Source organism: Astatotilapia calliptera, chromosome 2 (genome assembly GCF_964374335.1).
Source record: "Astatotilapia calliptera chromosome 2, fAstCal68.1, whole genome shotgun sequence".
Taxonomy (NCBI): domain Eukaryota; kingdom Metazoa; phylum Chordata; class Actinopteri; order Cichliformes; family Cichlidae; genus Astatotilapia; species Astatotilapia calliptera.
This window is the reverse complement of record NC_137423.1, coordinates 38,268,765-38,285,883: the sequence shown is the minus strand read 5'-3', so window position 1 is coordinate 38,285,883 and position 17,119 is coordinate 38,268,765. Positions and strand designations below refer to the sequence as shown.

Sequence of the window (17,119 nt, the reverse complement as noted above, 5' to 3'; positions counted from 1 at the left end):
TTCGAAAGAACAGTCCGCAATAACAGCTGGACTTTAATTTTTTTTCTCTCGTGTGTCAAATTTTGTAAAATGAGCGCTCTAACTTAAACTGCAAATGTTAATTAAAAGTAACACAAAATAATCTCACTGATAGTTAACCGTTACCGCAGAAATTATTATGTTTGGAAACCATCAGTTTCGTTGCTATATTTGTCACTCGGAATCACAAATTACACATATAACCTGCAAAACGTCTGGGTTTGAATACACCTTGCAGTTTCAAACCGCTAGACAGTGCCACACAAAGTGTTCAGTGCCTAGTTATATCGGCAGAGATGCACAAAACATGTCAGATAACCAAGAGTTAGCTCAATACATTTCAGTAGCTGTATGCCCCGCTAAATATTACAAGGTTCATGAAAAACTGAGAACTCGAGATTTTAAACCTGGCTAAAATAATAACTAATTCGCCTAATGTCTATTTTTTTTAACCGTGGCGCTTTTATTTTGATATAGAAGAATGCTTTCATAACTCTTCCGGTTCAACTGAAGCGGCTAAGGTTTTCTTTTGACAGGACAGGCGGTGTTTCCGGGTCACCCTTGCTTCGAACTTCACAAACCATAAACAGAAGGCTGGTGCTCTGTGATCGGAATTTACCTGATGTATTGACAGCCTTATCGCTTTTAGTCACCAAATTCTAAGCCAACTAAATTGAGACATGGCTGGTTTACCACCGGGAGATCCGCAGCTGGTCTCAATGATCGTAAATCATTTAAAAACCCAGGGACTCTTTGACCAGTTCCGGAGGGACTGTTTGGCAGACGTTGACACAAAGGTAAGCACTAAAAGCATGCTCATAACACATTATTTGACGGTGTTTTACTTAATGAGTGTAAAATTCAGTTTAGGGGACTATCTGTTGTGCGTTATCTGTATTTTTGTTGAAGCTGTTTTGACACTGGGGTCTCAGCTTGGCTACAGAAGCTACCTTTTAATTGAGGCTACTAAATGTGTGTACTACTGTATGTCCACTTTCGCTACATCCATTAAACTTCTCTGTGGTTTCTCCTTTCCTCCCCTGCCTGGCAGTTAAAAATTCAACATCCTTTGTCCAGTGTATCCACTATCCCTCTGTGCATGTCCAAACCATCTCTGTAACTTTCTCTCCAATACACTCAACCTGAAATATCTCTCTAATATACTCATTTCTGCTTGTCCGTCCTTGTCACTCCCATCTACGGTTCTGCCACCTCCAGCTCAGGACTCCTGCTTTTTTTGTTCATCTCCAAGCCATTCCTAAAAACCTATCAATTTCAACTGTTTTTAGTCAGGTCTGAAGTCTCATTTCAGCATGTAATGTCCATTTGCAGTGATGTTCTCCTTTGTGTGCCTGGGAGTGATATTTGTAATGGCAACATTCAAATCTTTTACAGCCAGCCTACTTGAATCTGAAACAACGAGTGGACAACTTTGTCTCCAATCACCTCTCCAATCACACATGGAGCCCTCATTTGAACAAAAACCAACTGAGAAACAACATCAGACAGCTTGTCCTGCAGTAAGTGAGACATAGTATTCCTTCTCGTTCTGGCTTGTCGACATTAACTAAACTTACCGCAATCTGTGTCTCTTAGATCTGGGATGCTGGAGCAGGGAGTGGACAGGATTGTGGCACAGGTGGTGGATCCTAAAATCAACCATATCTTTAGGCCGCAGGTGGAGAGGGTTGTCCGTGAATTTCTGTCCCCTGGCAGCTGCTCTGAGGAGCCACCAGCCCCTCTGCTTTCAACAGAGGTCAAACCAGACAGCAGCATTCCTGAGCAGGGTACACAACATTTTATGATTTTTATCAGCTTGCAAATGTCACGTGTGGATTTATATCTTTGATTACTCTCAAATATTTTAATATTTGAACAAGTGTCATTTCATGTTTACAGCCTCAACATCGACTCCAACTACCACTGCCAGCGACGCCATGTCCATCCTGGACACTATAACTTCTCTAAACCAAGAAGCTAGCGTCAGAGCCAGCTCGGCACCCGAAAAAGCACGTAAAAGTCAATCGGCAGATGACTTCATGCAGGTGATGGTGGAGGATAGCGAGCAGGACATGAGTATTGTTGAGGAAGGTGACAGTCACCAAGTGGTAAAGCCACTGGAAGAAGAAGAGGAAGCAAAACTGTCAGCTGAGGTTCAGGCATTAGAGGTAAAGACAGAGGAAACACAGGAAGAGGTGGAACTGGGAAAAGAGCCGTTAAAGGAGGATGTGAAAATGGAAGATGAGGAGTCTGTGGCTCAGGAGCAGACAGAGGATGAGAAGGATAAAACAGCAAGCAAAGTCAGTGGAAAACCCTCAGAAGAAAAACAGGATGATGATCTATTGAAATCTACAAGCAAGGCTAAACAGAAGGCCAGAGAGAGGATAAAAGAAGGTGAGCTGCAGCATCCTTTGTTTGTTTTTATATTTATTTAGCATTAGAATAGAATAGAATAGAATTGAATAGAACAGAATAGAATTCAACTTTATTGTCATTGCACACGTCACAAGTACAAGGCAACAAAATGCAGTTTGCATCCATCCAGAAAGTGCTTTGTGCTTTAGCAATAATATGATGTGTTATGAATATACTATAACTATAAATGGTAAATGGCCTGTATTTGTATAGCGCTTTTACTAGTCCCTAAGGACCCCAAAGCGCTTTACACATCCAGTCATCCACCCATACATTCACACATTGGTGATGGCAGCTACATTGTAGCCACAGCCACCCTGGGGCGCACTGACAGAGGACTATAAGTATGTACAGGCTATAACTGAAGTGAATGTACAAGCTATGAACAGGTTATATGTATGGTTATAAATATGAAAATCTATAGCAGATTATAGATATACAGTTGTGAGTATTAATAAACAGTTTTAAGACCATAATTATTGTATTGTATGATTGTCTATACAGCATTTACATTCCCTACTTCACATTACTTTGTACATTTGTCACAGGGAAGGGATTTATATGCATTTTCTTATGGTGGACATGGCTTTAATGCAAATTTACTTTACATGATTCTGTGCTTATTTGGACAAGTGAAGAATTTAAAAGATATTCAGGTTTTCACTTCGTTACCTTATCTTATCTTACACTTACACTTAAAAGAAGTTTAAAATCTCTAAGTACCTTTTTCCTGCAGAGTATTCTTTGGAGGACTCTGACCTGGAAGGCCTGAGTGACATCACAGTGAGCTCTGTCCACACCAGCGACCTGTCCTCATTCGAGGGGGAAAGTGAAGATGAGCAGCAGCTGTCTGATTCTTCTGAAGAGGGCGAGCTTCCACCTGATGGTCTCTGCCGGCAGCAGGCTTTCTATTTTTGAATAACATCACCATTAGTTGGAGCACTTTGAAAATATTTTAAAATATTTTTTCTGTATGTACTTGCTTCTTTTTCTCCCAGATGAAGGTGAGAGGGAAGAAAAAAAACACAGCACTGGAGACACAGGAGATGAAGACAAAGAGCGTAAACCTCGCCGCAAGGCCTATGTTCACAAGCCCTTCCTCTACTCCCGTTACTATAGCGACTCAGATGATGAGATCACTGTGGAGGAACGCCGTCGTTCTGCGGTGAGCTATTTAAATGTTAACATGTTACGTGCAGAGATTTAAAACTTTTTCTAGTTAAATGAAAAGCTTAGATCAATGGACGGTTATAGACTGAACACATTATGTCTTATGGTGTCATCTGCTGTCTTTTAAGTACATTTATTTAACAAACTGGGGTCCTTCCAGGCGAAGGACAAAGAAGAACGGCTGCTCAAGAGACAACAGAACAGAGAGCGAATGGAAGAGAAGCGCAAACAGAAAGCAGCACAGGCTGAAGAGCAAGGTTTTTATGTCATACACACTTGTGGCCTTCAGTGTTTCTTCATTTTCCTCATCTTGTGTATTCCACTGTTTTAGTTTAGTTATATACTCCCTGCCCCATGCTTTCACGGGACTGCAAAGAGTCCACCCACATATAAAATAGCAGAGGACTTACCAAATTGCTGGCCTGGAGGATTCAATGCCAGTGCCAGAATTTCACCCTGCGGTCAAAGTTCAGAGGAAATGCAAAAACTAGACTCTTCGGGCCTCAATTAGCATGTTAAACATTAAAATTAATGACAGTGCATTTAGAAAAAGGCTGCACAAGTTTGGCTCTTGTGGAGGAACGGTTTTCAAGAGAAAGCCTCTTGCCCCTAAACCACAAGACTGAGGTGGAGGTGTTCAGCCCTAATGCATTGTGCCATTCCTGCAAAAACTAAATGCATCATATTAGCTGTCAAACAAGGCGATGGAGAGGTGACGATTTGGGCTGCCTTGCAGTCATTGAGTTCAGCATGAACTCCTCTGTATACCAAAGTGTTCAAGATTTAAAATGTTAGGCCATCTGTCCGACAGCTGAAACTTAGCTGACACTATTTCATGCAACAGGACAATGATCCTAATCACCGCAGCAAATCTAAAAAAGAATGACTGGAAAAGAATCAAGGTTGCAATGTCAAAGTGCAAACTTGAGCCTCACTGGAAGACTGTGGCGGGATCTGAATGAATGCCTGCAAACCGCAATGAACTGAAGCAATGCTGCAGAGAACAGTGAGACAGCATTCCTCTAGAATAATACAGTAGGGTTTCTACCGTACAGTATAAAGTGCTATATAAATAAAATTGATAAATGTGAGACTGATAAAGTCTTCCAAAAATTAGAATATCAACTTATTGCTGCTAAAGGTGGTTCTACAAGCTACTGAATGACAGGGTCTACTTAACTATTTATAGGACAGCATGGAGTCCTGAGAAAACCATTTTGTGTGTACATAACACTTGGGATGTGCTACATTTTTACAGCACAACCCCCCCCCCCCCCCCCCCCTAAAAGATTAGTTTAATAAAGAGTTGTTTGTGCCTACAAATTTTGTGTTTTCCTTTGATCTATTTGGGATGATCACATGTTTTTTTTTTCGTTTTTTTTCGTTTTTTTTTTTTCTTTCAGTCGAGTTGTCTGGATGTTGTCCAAAAATAGAAAATTTATACTCATATTTAGTTCAAGCTTCACATCACAAACTCCGTAAATTGTATTCCCTTGGCCAGGTTGCATATTTGTCCTTTATTTTCTCCTGGAAATAACTTTGTGTACTTGTAACATCTGCATGACGTAAAAGTTTCAATGTCTTCCACAGATAACAAAAAACAAAAGAGCAGCGACTCCGCTGCCCTCGAAGGCCCCGGAGCCAAAGAAGCCCGCAAAGAGAGGAAAGTTCTGGAGAAAAAAATGGCTCTCAACAGGAAGAGAAAACTAGACTCAAGGTGTGTAAAGGCTTGGACACAATTTGTACAGTAGATGCTTTTTTTTTTTTTTCTTAATATACACCGTAAAAATGAACATATTAATTTTACTTTTTAAGGAAAGAGGGAGATGTTTCAGGCAAAAAGAAAGGAGACACGAGAGACGCTGTAAAGAAAACGGTATGTAAAAGCTAACGTTGATGAAACAGATTTCAGGCATCAGGTTTTCATCATGAGTTGTAACTCTGTGTTTTTCATTTATTTTTGAAAATAGGAAGTGAAATCTACCACCTCAAAGACACCACAACATAAGCTGATGAAAAATCTGTCCGAACCTTCATATTCTGATGAGCGATACAGAGGGACAAGCGGCAGCATCTCAGAAGATTCCAGCGATGCAAAGAAGATAGCTGACAAAGGAAGGACACACTCCTTCATCTTGGAGCTGGAGCTAGGCTCCCAAGAGGCTCTCAGACAACGATCGGTTGGAAAATTTGACCGTCTGTCTCACAAAGAGCTTCACTCCAAAGAACGCAAAGAGAAAGAACGCAGCTTGTCCGATGAACGTGCCAAGCTCAAACAGAAGCAGGAGAAAAAATCTGAACATCAGGCGGATGAATCTCAGCAGAAGGAAGGCAGTGCTGTTAAAGTATCCTCTGAAGAGAAAGCTGAGAAGAAGCCCAAGATCAAAAGTGAGAAGAAGATCACAGGAAGTACAAAAGAAGGCAAGGTGTCTGAAAATGTTTCTGAAGACGGAGGTTCTAAAGATCCAAAGAAGGTGAAGACTTCATCTGTGGAGGCTATCAAAACGGAGAAGGACAAGAATAAGGACAAAGATAAGATCAAAGAAAAGGAAAAGGCCAAAGGGGAGAGAACCTCGGTTAAAAGTGATTTCAAGCAGCTGCTTCGCCCTGATTCTGCAGGTTCCTCTGAGGATCGATCCGACATGGAGCCTGAGTCAAACAGCAGCAAGAAGAAAGATAAACACTCCAAGGACGTCATGAAAAAGCCAAAGAGCCACAGTGAGGACAGGCCTGGAGATAAACTCAAATCTAAAACTGACAGTAAAGACAGCGAGAAGGAAAAAACAAAAGCAGATCAAGATGGACAGAAATTACACAGGTCAAGCTCGGAAAGTGACAAAGATCCAAAAAGGGTCAAATCATCGGAAAAAGGAAGAATTTTAGAAAAATCAAAATCAAAATCCAAAGAGGAGGCGAAGACTCCAGTGCTGCCAAAGACGGAGAAGAGAGTTCACAGTCCGGATGTCAAAAGTGCAGGAATTTCATGCGTCAGCAAACCTGAAGCAACAAAAGAGAAGAAGAAAGAGGGAAATGCAAAAGACCAGAGCAAAGTCTCTGAAGAATCTTCACAGGAGAGATCTGACAGTAAAAGTGCAAAGAAAAAGCTGGAGAAGAAGGATAAAGTTTCAGAAAAGAAAGATGAGAGTCAAGAAGAGAAAGCACCAAGAGAGGAGAAACTGGAAAAGTTGGATAAATCCCCTTCGGTTTCCTCTCTGAGTCTTGAGACGGATGATCTGCCAAAGAAACGACCTCTTCTCCAAGACACAAGCACAGACTCCGATCCCGTCACCACCACCGTCACCACGTTGTTCTCAGACGATACCTGTGACGCCTTGAGCGACATCACCCCCGAGCCGCCCGAGGGAGAGACGGAGTCACGCCTGTGCGAGATGCCAGCTGTGCCTGCAGAGGCCGACGCCCTGCTGACTCTTATGGACGTCTGCACGTCAGCAGAGGCGAGACTTCCACCTGAGAACACCCGAGAGGATGTGACATCCGAGATGGAGCTTCAGGATGCTGATATGAAGATGAAAGAGGCAGCTCTGACTCTGCTCTCCATGGATCCCGACAGCACAGTGTCGACCAGCTTACTGTGCCAAGAAGCAAGAGAAGAGTCGGCGGTCAATCCGCCCGCCCCACAACCAATGGAGACAACTACAGCTGAAGAGGAGCAGCTTCCTCCTATGGAAGTGCACACGGCTGCTGAAACTGAGTCCCCGGCTGCTGAAACTGAGTCCCCGGCTGCTGAAACTGAGTCCCCGGCTGCTGAAACTGAGTCCCCGGCTGCTGAAACTGAGTCCCCGGCTGCTGAAACTGAGTCCCCGGCTGCTGAAACTGAGTCCCCGGCTGCTGAAACTGAGTCCCCGGCTGCTGAAACTGAGTCCCCGGCTGCTGAAACTGAGTCCCCGGCTGCTGAAACTGAGTCCCCGGCTGCTGAAACTGAGTCCCCGGCTGCTGAAACTGAGTCCCCGGCTGCTGAAACTGAGTCCCCGGCTGCTGAAACTGAGTCCCCGGCTGCTGAAACTGAGTCCCCGGCTGCTGAAACTGAGTCCCCGGCTGCTGAAACTGAGTCCCCGGCTGCTGAAACTGAGTCCCCGGCTGCTGAAACTGAGTCCCCGGCTGCTGAAACTGAGTCCCCGGCTGCTGAAACTGAGTCCCCGGCTGCTGAAACTGAGTCCCCGGCTGCTGAAACTGAGTCCCCGGCTGCTGAAACTGAGTCCCCGGCTGCTGAAACTGAGTCCCCGGCTGCTGAAACTGAGTCCCCGGCTGCTGAAACTGAGTCCCCGGCTGCTGAAACTGAGTCCCCGGCTGCTGAAACTGAGTCCCCGGCTGCTGAAACTGAGTCCCCGGCTGCTGAAACTGAGTCCCCGGCTGCTGAAACTGAGTCCCCGGCTGCTGAAACTGAGTCCCCGGCTGCTGAAACTGAGTCCCCGGCTGCTGAAACTGAGTCCCCGGCTGCTGAAACTGAGTCCCCGGCTGCTGAAACTGAGTCCCCGGCTGCTGAAACTGAGTCCCCGGCTGCTGAGCCATCACCAGTTGCATCTCAAGAACCCGATGAGCTTGCTGATGTAAAATCAGACATTGCAGGTTTGTGCCATTGTGTATTATTGGCTGTAAAACAAGTAAGAATAAACCAGAGCTAAACATGTGTCTCTTTACAGATGAGTCAGAAAGCACAGAGGTAAACATGGTCATTTCAGATGTTGAAACCTCTAAGACTTTGGCTCTAAAGGTAAATGTCACAGCTCCAACAAATCAAAAATATGTAGTTTAACTATACTTATACTTAATCTGAATATTTTGTCAGTGGTATTTTCTGAGTTTCTATTGTCTGATGTTTTCTCTATCATAGGAGGATGAAGCTACTGCAGATGAAATTCCTTCAAAAGAAGCTGAAAATACTGAAATATTTCCTGAAATGCAGTCGGATGAGAAACCAGCAGTACCACCTGAAGAGGGTATACTTTCTGATCTGTCATGTTCATTAAATCCAGATCTGCATAGCTGAGTTCCAGCTGTTGAATCGCTCACTCTGTAGTGCACAGTGTAGCGGGGAGCCATTTGTAGTGCACTGAGTACGTCAGAGGTGATGTATGTGTATGGTCAGAAAATAAATCCATTAGAGATAGACTTAATGTATAGATGTCTCCCCGAAATCCAAACCAGAAGCATATTTAATAATTTAGCTGCTTGTTTAGTGATTCATTAAGTTGTTATTTTAATGGTTTTGAATGACTTGAAAGATTAGTGATTAGTCTCCTGGCAGCTCAGCAGGTCAGAGACTGTTTGATGATTTCCGAATAGCATCAATAGTGTCCCCGAACATGATTTTTCACATTTCTTTTCTCATGTGTATTGATTGGCATTCATATACACAAAGTCAATATTTTCCACGAAATCTGCATTTTGGGAGTTAGAGGAGTTGGTGGTTTGGAAAAAAAATTCAAAAAAGTTCCAGTGACACATGTTACAGATTTTTCCACATCATTTGTTTTTAATATTTTATTTTTAAAGGAGTTATTCATTGTAAATACATTAGTTGTTTAAGTTAAGGCTTTAAAAATCATATGGCTATGGTTAGAAAAAGATCATGTTTGGGTTCAAATGTAATGGTTACTGCTGTTGGTACTAGTAGTGACAGTCCCATTCATCCTCGTGTAGGTGGATAGAGTTCAGCTGAAGTATTTGCAATTGCACGTGTTTGCATATGTGTTTATCCAAATGCACTGGCCAGGGTTCTGTTATTTGTTCATGTAAAATTAGTAACATTACATCCAAACGTTGTGCAAAATACCTCAGTAGCTACTGAGTCCATTATTTTGCAAATACCCACTGTCTCAGTGGGAGAGAGAGTGAACAGTTTGAACACAGACCTCACATCTTTTTCTTTTCTCGTGATAATACAGCGGTAACTTATTTCCTTTTACATCAGTGTCATAGCTTTATATTAACATAATACATTTTCCAGCTGCTGTTGCTGTGTGTGAAACCGAACAGCCCACAGGAAGCACAGAGGAAAACACGGTGGCTGGTGTTCCCAACACCACTGAAGAATTTACTGAAACTCCTGGTGAACAAGGTGAGCGCTGAAATAAGTTACTGCAGAGAAAAATACAATGGTGTGTTTGACTGACAAATAACTACATCTCATCATAAAGAACAACCAGAGCCAGATGATGTCGTCACAAAGGAAAACCTCGAGGTGAGTAGTGATCCACAATACCCTGAAACAAATTAGAACTGTTTATTTTCATACATTTGTTTGTATTTGTATGTTTTTTACAACTCAAACGCAGTCATCTTATTTCAACAACAGGCAGAGGAGGCGGCAGGTGACGAGGATGGGACCAAGACGGACATAATTAACAGTAAGTTTGTCTGCAGATGGTGAATATTTCAGATAAATTCATAAAAACACTTTCAAAGGCCGCCGTTTTAACCTCCTTGTTTTCACCACTAGGTGAAGCTGAGAGTAAGTCAGTGGAGGAAGGAAATGTCTCAGCAGAGAAAAGCGATCCACAGACTGTAAGTGTTTAGCTTTTACCCCTGCTCACTTACATGTTACTCATCCTTAACTGTTTAATCTGATCAGTTTCTCCTGTTTGGTTTAGATGGAAACCAGTGTCCCAGACAAGACTGAGGAGGCCAGAGAATCTGAGTCTAAGCTAGTCAAACAAATCAGTGAGTCAAGTGGCTCCTTTGGAAAATTACTCACACTTGTTGAGTTTACACTGCTGTATCTGGTTTGAAACATGTTGCCAGAGTAATGCTTTTAAGAGGATTACATTTTGTTTCTACATGCTCGGTACTTGTCAGCTGGTCCTTTTACAGTTAGTCTCAGCTGGTCCTGCTTGTTTGAAATTTCCAGGTAATGTCTCCAGCGCAGATAGCCAAGATGATGAGAAAGGCTCAGATCTCTCAGAAAAGGTAACTCTCAGAAGTTTTTTTTTTTTTTTTTTTTTTTTAAATTCATTCAAATGGATGTGCAGAAATATAGAACAATAGTCTGCATGCAAACACTTTTCTGTTCTGTAGGAGGAGAAAACGGAGGGAAGAGGAAGGCGGAAACGAAAGCTGTCCAATCAGAAAGCTGCAGCAGAGAAAGAGTCTGGTATGGCAGCTGAGATTTATTTCTTCACCTAATTTCAAAATACAAAGAAATTAAAAGACAAAAGGGTGATTGGTAAAAAATGATTTTTATTAATTGGTTAGCTGAAGACAATGGCTTCATCACAACCCTTCCAATAAAGTCAGTAAACAACATGTTAACCAGTTATGACCACTGAAAAGTGTCCTTCACCAGGTAGAGTCTAGTTAACTAATGCATTGACTCTGTTTCTTTAACACATCAGGTGAGGAGGCGAATGAGCAGCTGCCTGCTGAGGTAAATAACGCTTCATTCACTTCACCTTTATCACAAATACTGTTAAGAATACAAAAACAATCTCTGCTTGTGTTTAAAAATACACGTTTGCTGTTATTTTTATCTCCGGGACGCTGAGCAGGAGAAGCCAGTGGAGGTAAAAACCCCTCGCAGGGGACGATCGTCCAAACCCACAGAGGAGGAGACGAAAGACGAACCAACACAAGTGGAGAAGTTGGAGGAGACTCCGAGCCGCAGGCGGAGACGATCAGCACCCAAAGAAGCCGCAGCTGGTAAGCTGCTCACTTTAAATTAGTGTTCACTGTTAATGCGCGAAAAGGAAATGACCTGAAAATAAGAAGAACAGTTGTATTATGTAGAAATGGATTTGGCTTTGGATACACAAAATGAACACAGGCGAAAAAGCTGATGCACTTTATGGAGGGCTATATCTGCTTCTTTAAATTAATATATTATTTGTGTTATTAGATAATTAATGCTTCTTTAGCTTCTTGGGTACTGGGATCTGTTATTCTTTTTCCTGCTGAGAAGAAGAAAACAGGCTTAAAAGCGAGCGGCAGGAGAAGTGAAATGACTTGATTCAGGCAAATGAACCGAGCGCCTGCTCCTAGTATAAGAGAAATAATGTTTATTCAGTACTGTGATTTGTGCCAATCTAACTTAGAAGAGTTCAGTGATAAAAAAATGTGCAGCCTAATAGGAAATGAGCGTAGTAGGTTCCCTTTAACAACATGTTGAATAAGTATAAGATTTGTTTTTTCTCTAGATTGTAGTTTTTTGCACTATAAAGTGGTTGCTGAGTATAAAATAATGTACAACACAAGCTGTTAGTTTTTTTTTCTTTGAGTTTTGCTCTTTTTTTTTTTTTTTATAAAATACATCTTTTTTTTGAACCTCAGATAAGCAGAAAGAAGACGAAAATAAAGTTGTTGAAAGTCCCGAACAAACCTCATCGGAGAAAGTTGCAGAGACGGAAGCAGTGGAAGAGGTGTGTTAAGAAAATCTCAGCATGTCCGTAATATTTAATAACACGTGTCGTTACAGCTTCTTTGCCTTTGTTTCTCATGTGACATTGTTGGTTTACTTTGATGTTTTATCCTTGTAAGAGTGAGTACATTAAGTGTTTCTTTTGTTGTTGTTTTTTCCTATTCTTAGAGAACTGAAGAGAAAAATGAACCAATCAAAAGTGAGGTCAGTCTGCTGCCGTCTGTTCCAGAGGACGGCGAAGGAGCAGCAAGTGCCAAATGCAGCGATCCTGCTGACACCAGTGAGTCTGGTTTTTAAATGTTATATCGATAACAAGTGGGCCAAACCTCAACAGCTTCTCATATTAAGAATTTTCAAATTATGCAAGTGTGTCGATGAATATGAGCTTGTTTGGTTTTTTTGACAAGGGAAAAACAAACAGGAACTTTAAGTAATTTAAATGTAACTTGACTTTGTACTGTGAATGATTGATAGTAAATGTTTGGTGTGAACTTATCTGGTTTCTGAATTGGGCCATGAAGGAAAGGTTTGAAAACTAGCGGCTTAAAGAAAGTCTGGAAATAAGTGAGCTTTAAGATACTTAAAAAAAATTAAATGTTTTGATTAATCATCATTGCAGGTGAACAAACAGTGGAGACCAAAGAATCGGAGGAAATGGAGGTGTGTGAATGTGTGGAGGTGAGATTTCTTTATCTGTAACTGCTCTCCTTCCAGTACGCATTCAGCACCCTCCATCTGAATTTCTTCTTGTTTTGTCCTGCAGGAAGCTCGAGCTCCGGAGGAGGTGGTGCAGGACAACAGTGGACAGGAACAAAATGAGCGACAGCCTGATAAAGACAGTGGTGAGACAGCACTCAGGCTAGCTGTGTAATTACCACAGTGGTTCATGTGTTTTAAAAACATCTTCAGTTGTGAGTTTGCAGTCTTTGTATCTCAGGTTTATTTATTTTTTTCAGACTGTTCCCCTTCTGCGAGTCAGTCAGAGGCTCACGAGGATGTAAAAGAGCAGAGCTGCAGCGAGAAGAAGACACAAGACGTATGTTTAAAAATGATGTATCTGCATACTTTACTTTTTATAATGAGGCTGATGTTTGTGTAAGGACTTTTTACCTCAGTCACAGTTCCCAGTGTATGTTCACTGACCTTTTTAAACTCTTCCAAGGGCGGGGAAGAGCAACAGCAAGAGGACCAAGAGACGACTCCAAAGCGGACTGGTCGGAGGGGACGGCCATCAAAGGCAGCAGCTACAGAGGATTCAGGTAAAATGTGATTAAAATGGAGTCAACAGGCTGTAGCAGTCAATGTGAAGCTAACACGATGGTAGGATATAAGATTATTTGCTGTGGATGAGTGCTTCAGTGATTCTATAGCTCCATCTGACAGACCTTTTATATATTTAACCAATAACTCCTGCAACACTTTGTCATCTTTCCCTCAGATAAAAAGGTCAAAAAAGCAGAGGAGAAGGACAGTGAGCAGAATGAGGAGGAAGAGGAGGAAGATGAAGGTGAGAAAGAAGGAGAGGAAGAAAAAGAAACTGCAACTAGAGCCACAACACGGTTGGCTTCTCGCCGGGAAGCTGAAAGGTAATTTAAACGTTATCTGATGGTTCAAATTTCAGATTTCCAGTAACACCAAAACAGAGAAATTGCCAAAAACCTGCAGATGGGTTAAAACAACATATTTTTTTATTGAATGCTGAGCAATAAAATTCACCTGAACTGTGAAACTGCAAAGTTTCTCCAGTGTTAACGAATGAGTGTTTGATTGTTTTGGAGCTGAATATTTGCACCTCGAAGGCATCGTCGCTGTCAAATCATATTAAATAAAATCAAGGGCGATTTAGTACTAAAGCAACAACTGTTGTTTTGTATTTTTCTTTTTACTGTTCCCCAGAAACAAGCCAAGTAAACCATCCACCCGGGCAAGCAGACAGAACGGTAAAGAGGAGACCGCAGCTGGCACACGGTGAGCTTCAGCAGCACGAGCGAGCTCAGTCGCTGCTCTGTGAAAGAAAACATTTTGCCAAAAGATTTCCTGGAATTTCAAGATGTTTTTCACTTATTAGCTCCTAAAATAAAAATAAGTCTTCTGTAGAACCTGAGCTGTGTTTAAGAAAGGTAAATCAAACAGCGGCAATAGGACTTCAGTATGTAATTGATTAATATGATGATGATACTAATTTGGGTCATTTGGCCTCTTCATGTAAATAGTGTAACGGTTGCGCTGAAATCTTTTGTTTAAATTTGCAAATGAGCCATTATTTATGTAAACGTGTGCTTTTCCAGAATAGAAATCTGAAACTGCATAAAACCAGATGCAAATTCTTCTTTTTTTTTTTTTTTTTTTGTAAATTGTCGTTGATGGTTTTTAAGGCAGGGATTTTGAATCTCTTCTTAATCTAAACGTAGGATCAGCAGCCACAAAAAAGTCTGATTTTTTTTTTTTTTTTTCTTGTTTTGCGGAATAAAATGTTCCAAGATGACCTTTGTGTAAAAAATAAATAAATAAATAAATAAAAATCCAGATTATAAATTGGAAAATTCGGTAAATGTTTGTATCGTAGTCGTCGCTTATTTAATGGAAAGTAGTATTTACTTGAAAGCGTTAGATATTTTGGCAACTAGTTAAAAATAGTCACCAAATTATAAGTATGACTCATTTTTAATGACATATGCTTAGATTTGTAGAAATGGCAAACAGACACAACAGAATCTGTATTTTGACTGTTAACTTCCAAGGAAACAACATAGCGAAAAATATCAAAAACTGACCAGAGATTCAAAGAAAAACACATTTTTGCTTGCAGTGCTTCACCTTGTGTGATTTCTATTTATTTATTTTTTAATTTATAAATCAAAGGTGTCCCAATACCACTAACATAAACAAACAAGAAGAAGGTCAAATAATCATTTAACTAAATTAGCTACATTAGGAGTAAGAAATGTGGGTTTTTGGTGGAAAAAGAAAATTATTTAAATTTTTTTTTAATCACTAAATTTTTAGATCAGCTAATTATTTTATCTCTAGATTATGAATTTAAAATAAAACTTAAACTTTGTACAACTAAAATCGCTCATTGGTGGAAAAAAACAGTTGAATATATATTTTTTATTTTTCTTTATTACAAAGTAGTACATTTAATACTTTATCAAAATTTAGTTTTAAGACAATAATTTAAAAACTGTTTCTCAGCATCTATGGTGTCTAAACCAGCCTGCGTTTAACTTTAGCTTGTACACTTTTTTGATTCCTTCAAAATACAATTAATCTAGTAGGCCCCAAAATAAGGACTTCAAGTCTTGTTTCTATTTTAAACTTCTAGACTCTAGAGTTTATGGATACAGAACGAAGACCCCCCTCTCTCTCTCTACTTATTCTCCATACTTATTTTTTTTAAGGAAACAATACTTTCCTCTTTGTTAAATTCTAGCTGGCTTTTTTTTCCCCTTCTATTTTCAACTCTGTCTCCAGCACCGTTTTTCAAATCCAGAGATTATGTGAACAAGCTCCACTGTTTCTACACGTATTAGTTATTGCATTACTTTCCCCAAATAACCGTATATTTAACATGAACACGACTCTTGAACAAATGGATTGACACTTGCTCCTTGTTTCCCTCCCGCAGCGGGACGAGGGGCCAGGCGGCAGCAGCTGCAGCGAAAGGGGGCCGTAAGCGGGAGACCAGCCCTCCTGCTGTGCGAACGCGGGGAGGACAGAAATCAGAGGAGCCCCCTTCCAAAAGAGCCAAACGCTAGGATGCCTGACAGCGGCACAACGGTTTGCCCCAGCGGTGTTGTTTTTACACTCCATATTTGAAGAGCCTCTGCAGTCAGGCACGTAAAGCTGTTTCTGCTTCGCTGGCTGCAGATATCGAAGAGCTCTGGATAGTATTATACACTCTCCTCTGATGGTTGAGTGTAAACCTGAGGATCTGTGTAAGAATCCCCCAGAATACCTTCTGCAGCTCTGCACACATATGGTTTGGATCAGACTTCATATTTCACCATTTATTCAGTAATGCCCAGTGAGTATTTCAGCCCAATCAGAAGCCTAATGTGCAGCCAAGTTGTGCTTTGTGATAAAGAGGGTGAAGTCTGCAGATTGTGTCTCATATACACACTTGTACGTAGAAATCAGCAATTTGTGAATTTTATAAGTGCATTTTCATTCTGTGAATGAAACAAGATGTTTTACTCCTAGTTTTTTTTTTTTTTATGTAATAGTCAGAAGTTAAAGAAAGGATTTTGGTTTGTTTTTTTTTGTTTTTTTATTCCACATTTTAAATTGATTTAAGACCTCAAAGACGGGGCAAAACTTGAAGAGTCTTTCATTACATAGTTTACTCCTGGTTTTTACTCACTAAATGAAGACCATCTAGTTATTTTCATTGTTACACAGTTAGCCATCCGTATGTATTAATGTAAAGCTGGAATTTCAACAAGTTTCTTTTTTAAATATATATTAAAAAACCAACAAATAACATATTTGTTGTTCCCTTGCTACATTAAAAGCACCACAAATCAATGTTATATGATCTAATCTTTTTCTTCTCAAGCTTGCAACTGATCCACACCGGAGCTGATTAAAACCAAAAATGCTCACCTGATTGTTTCACTGAAGCTTAGTGAAGAAATATCCGCAAAAGGAAACTCAACCACGCCGCTGCAGTCTGTGTTTATGAAAAGATTACACACGGCAGAATATACAGATTTTTATTGATTCACCCATATTATGTCTCGGACGTTATCTCTGCTGTTTCCTAAATAGATGTGCTGTCTGTGATGTGTAAATAGCCGAAGACGAGAACCAATCGCCTCAGAGCGGAGAAGAGGAGAGGACATTCCTGCCTGCTAATGGGGGATAAAACTGACAAACTCGGAGTGAAATATTCCACCATCATTAACATGTTAGGGGGCTCTATTCGCCGCACCTGAACCTTTGTGATCCACAAAGCACAGACACAGAGAAGAAGAAGGTTACAGAAAGTCGGAGCTCTCAGGTTGAAGTTTTCCACCCATTCCTGTGGATGGCCAAAGGTGTACCTCTCTCAGGTATTTCCTGGTGCTGCAATCCAAGCATTAACATATTAGCCCAACGACTCTGCTTTAAAGGTTTGGATCAGCTTTCATTTAGCCACCAGGT

At 40.9% G+C, this 17,119-nt stretch overlaps 1 protein-coding gene across 1 annotated transcript; it reads left to right on the top strand.

Moving 5' to 3' along the window:
- The first annotated feature begins 565 nt into the window (after positions 1 to 565).
- Positions 566 to 16,457, top strand: bod1l1 (biorientation of chromosomes in cell division 1-like 1). Its single transcript, XM_026146924.2, has 30 exons — positions 566 to 815; positions 1,414 to 1,538; positions 1,615 to 1,805; positions 1,918 to 2,412; positions 3,170 to 3,319; positions 3,432 to 3,598; positions 3,764 to 3,860; positions 5,194 to 5,320; positions 5,419 to 5,479; positions 5,574 to 8,190; positions 8,265 to 8,335; positions 8,456 to 8,561; positions 9,572 to 9,682; positions 9,762 to 9,805; positions 9,920 to 9,971; positions 10,064 to 10,128; positions 10,215 to 10,284; positions 10,472 to 10,530; positions 10,639 to 10,714; positions 10,956 to 10,987; positions 11,109 to 11,259; positions 11,887 to 11,975; positions 12,143 to 12,254; positions 12,594 to 12,652; positions 12,738 to 12,816; positions 12,931 to 13,010; positions 13,137 to 13,233; positions 13,413 to 13,560; positions 13,871 to 13,942; positions 15,603 to 16,457. Exons 1-30 carry the CDS (start codon positions 699 to 701, stop codon positions 15,730 to 15,732), a joined length of 5,850 nt encoding a protein of 1,949 aa, XP_026002709.2. The 5' UTR covers positions 566 to 698; the 3' UTR covers positions 15,733 to 16,457.
- The last annotated feature ends 662 nt before the right edge of the window (positions 16,458 to 17,119 follow it).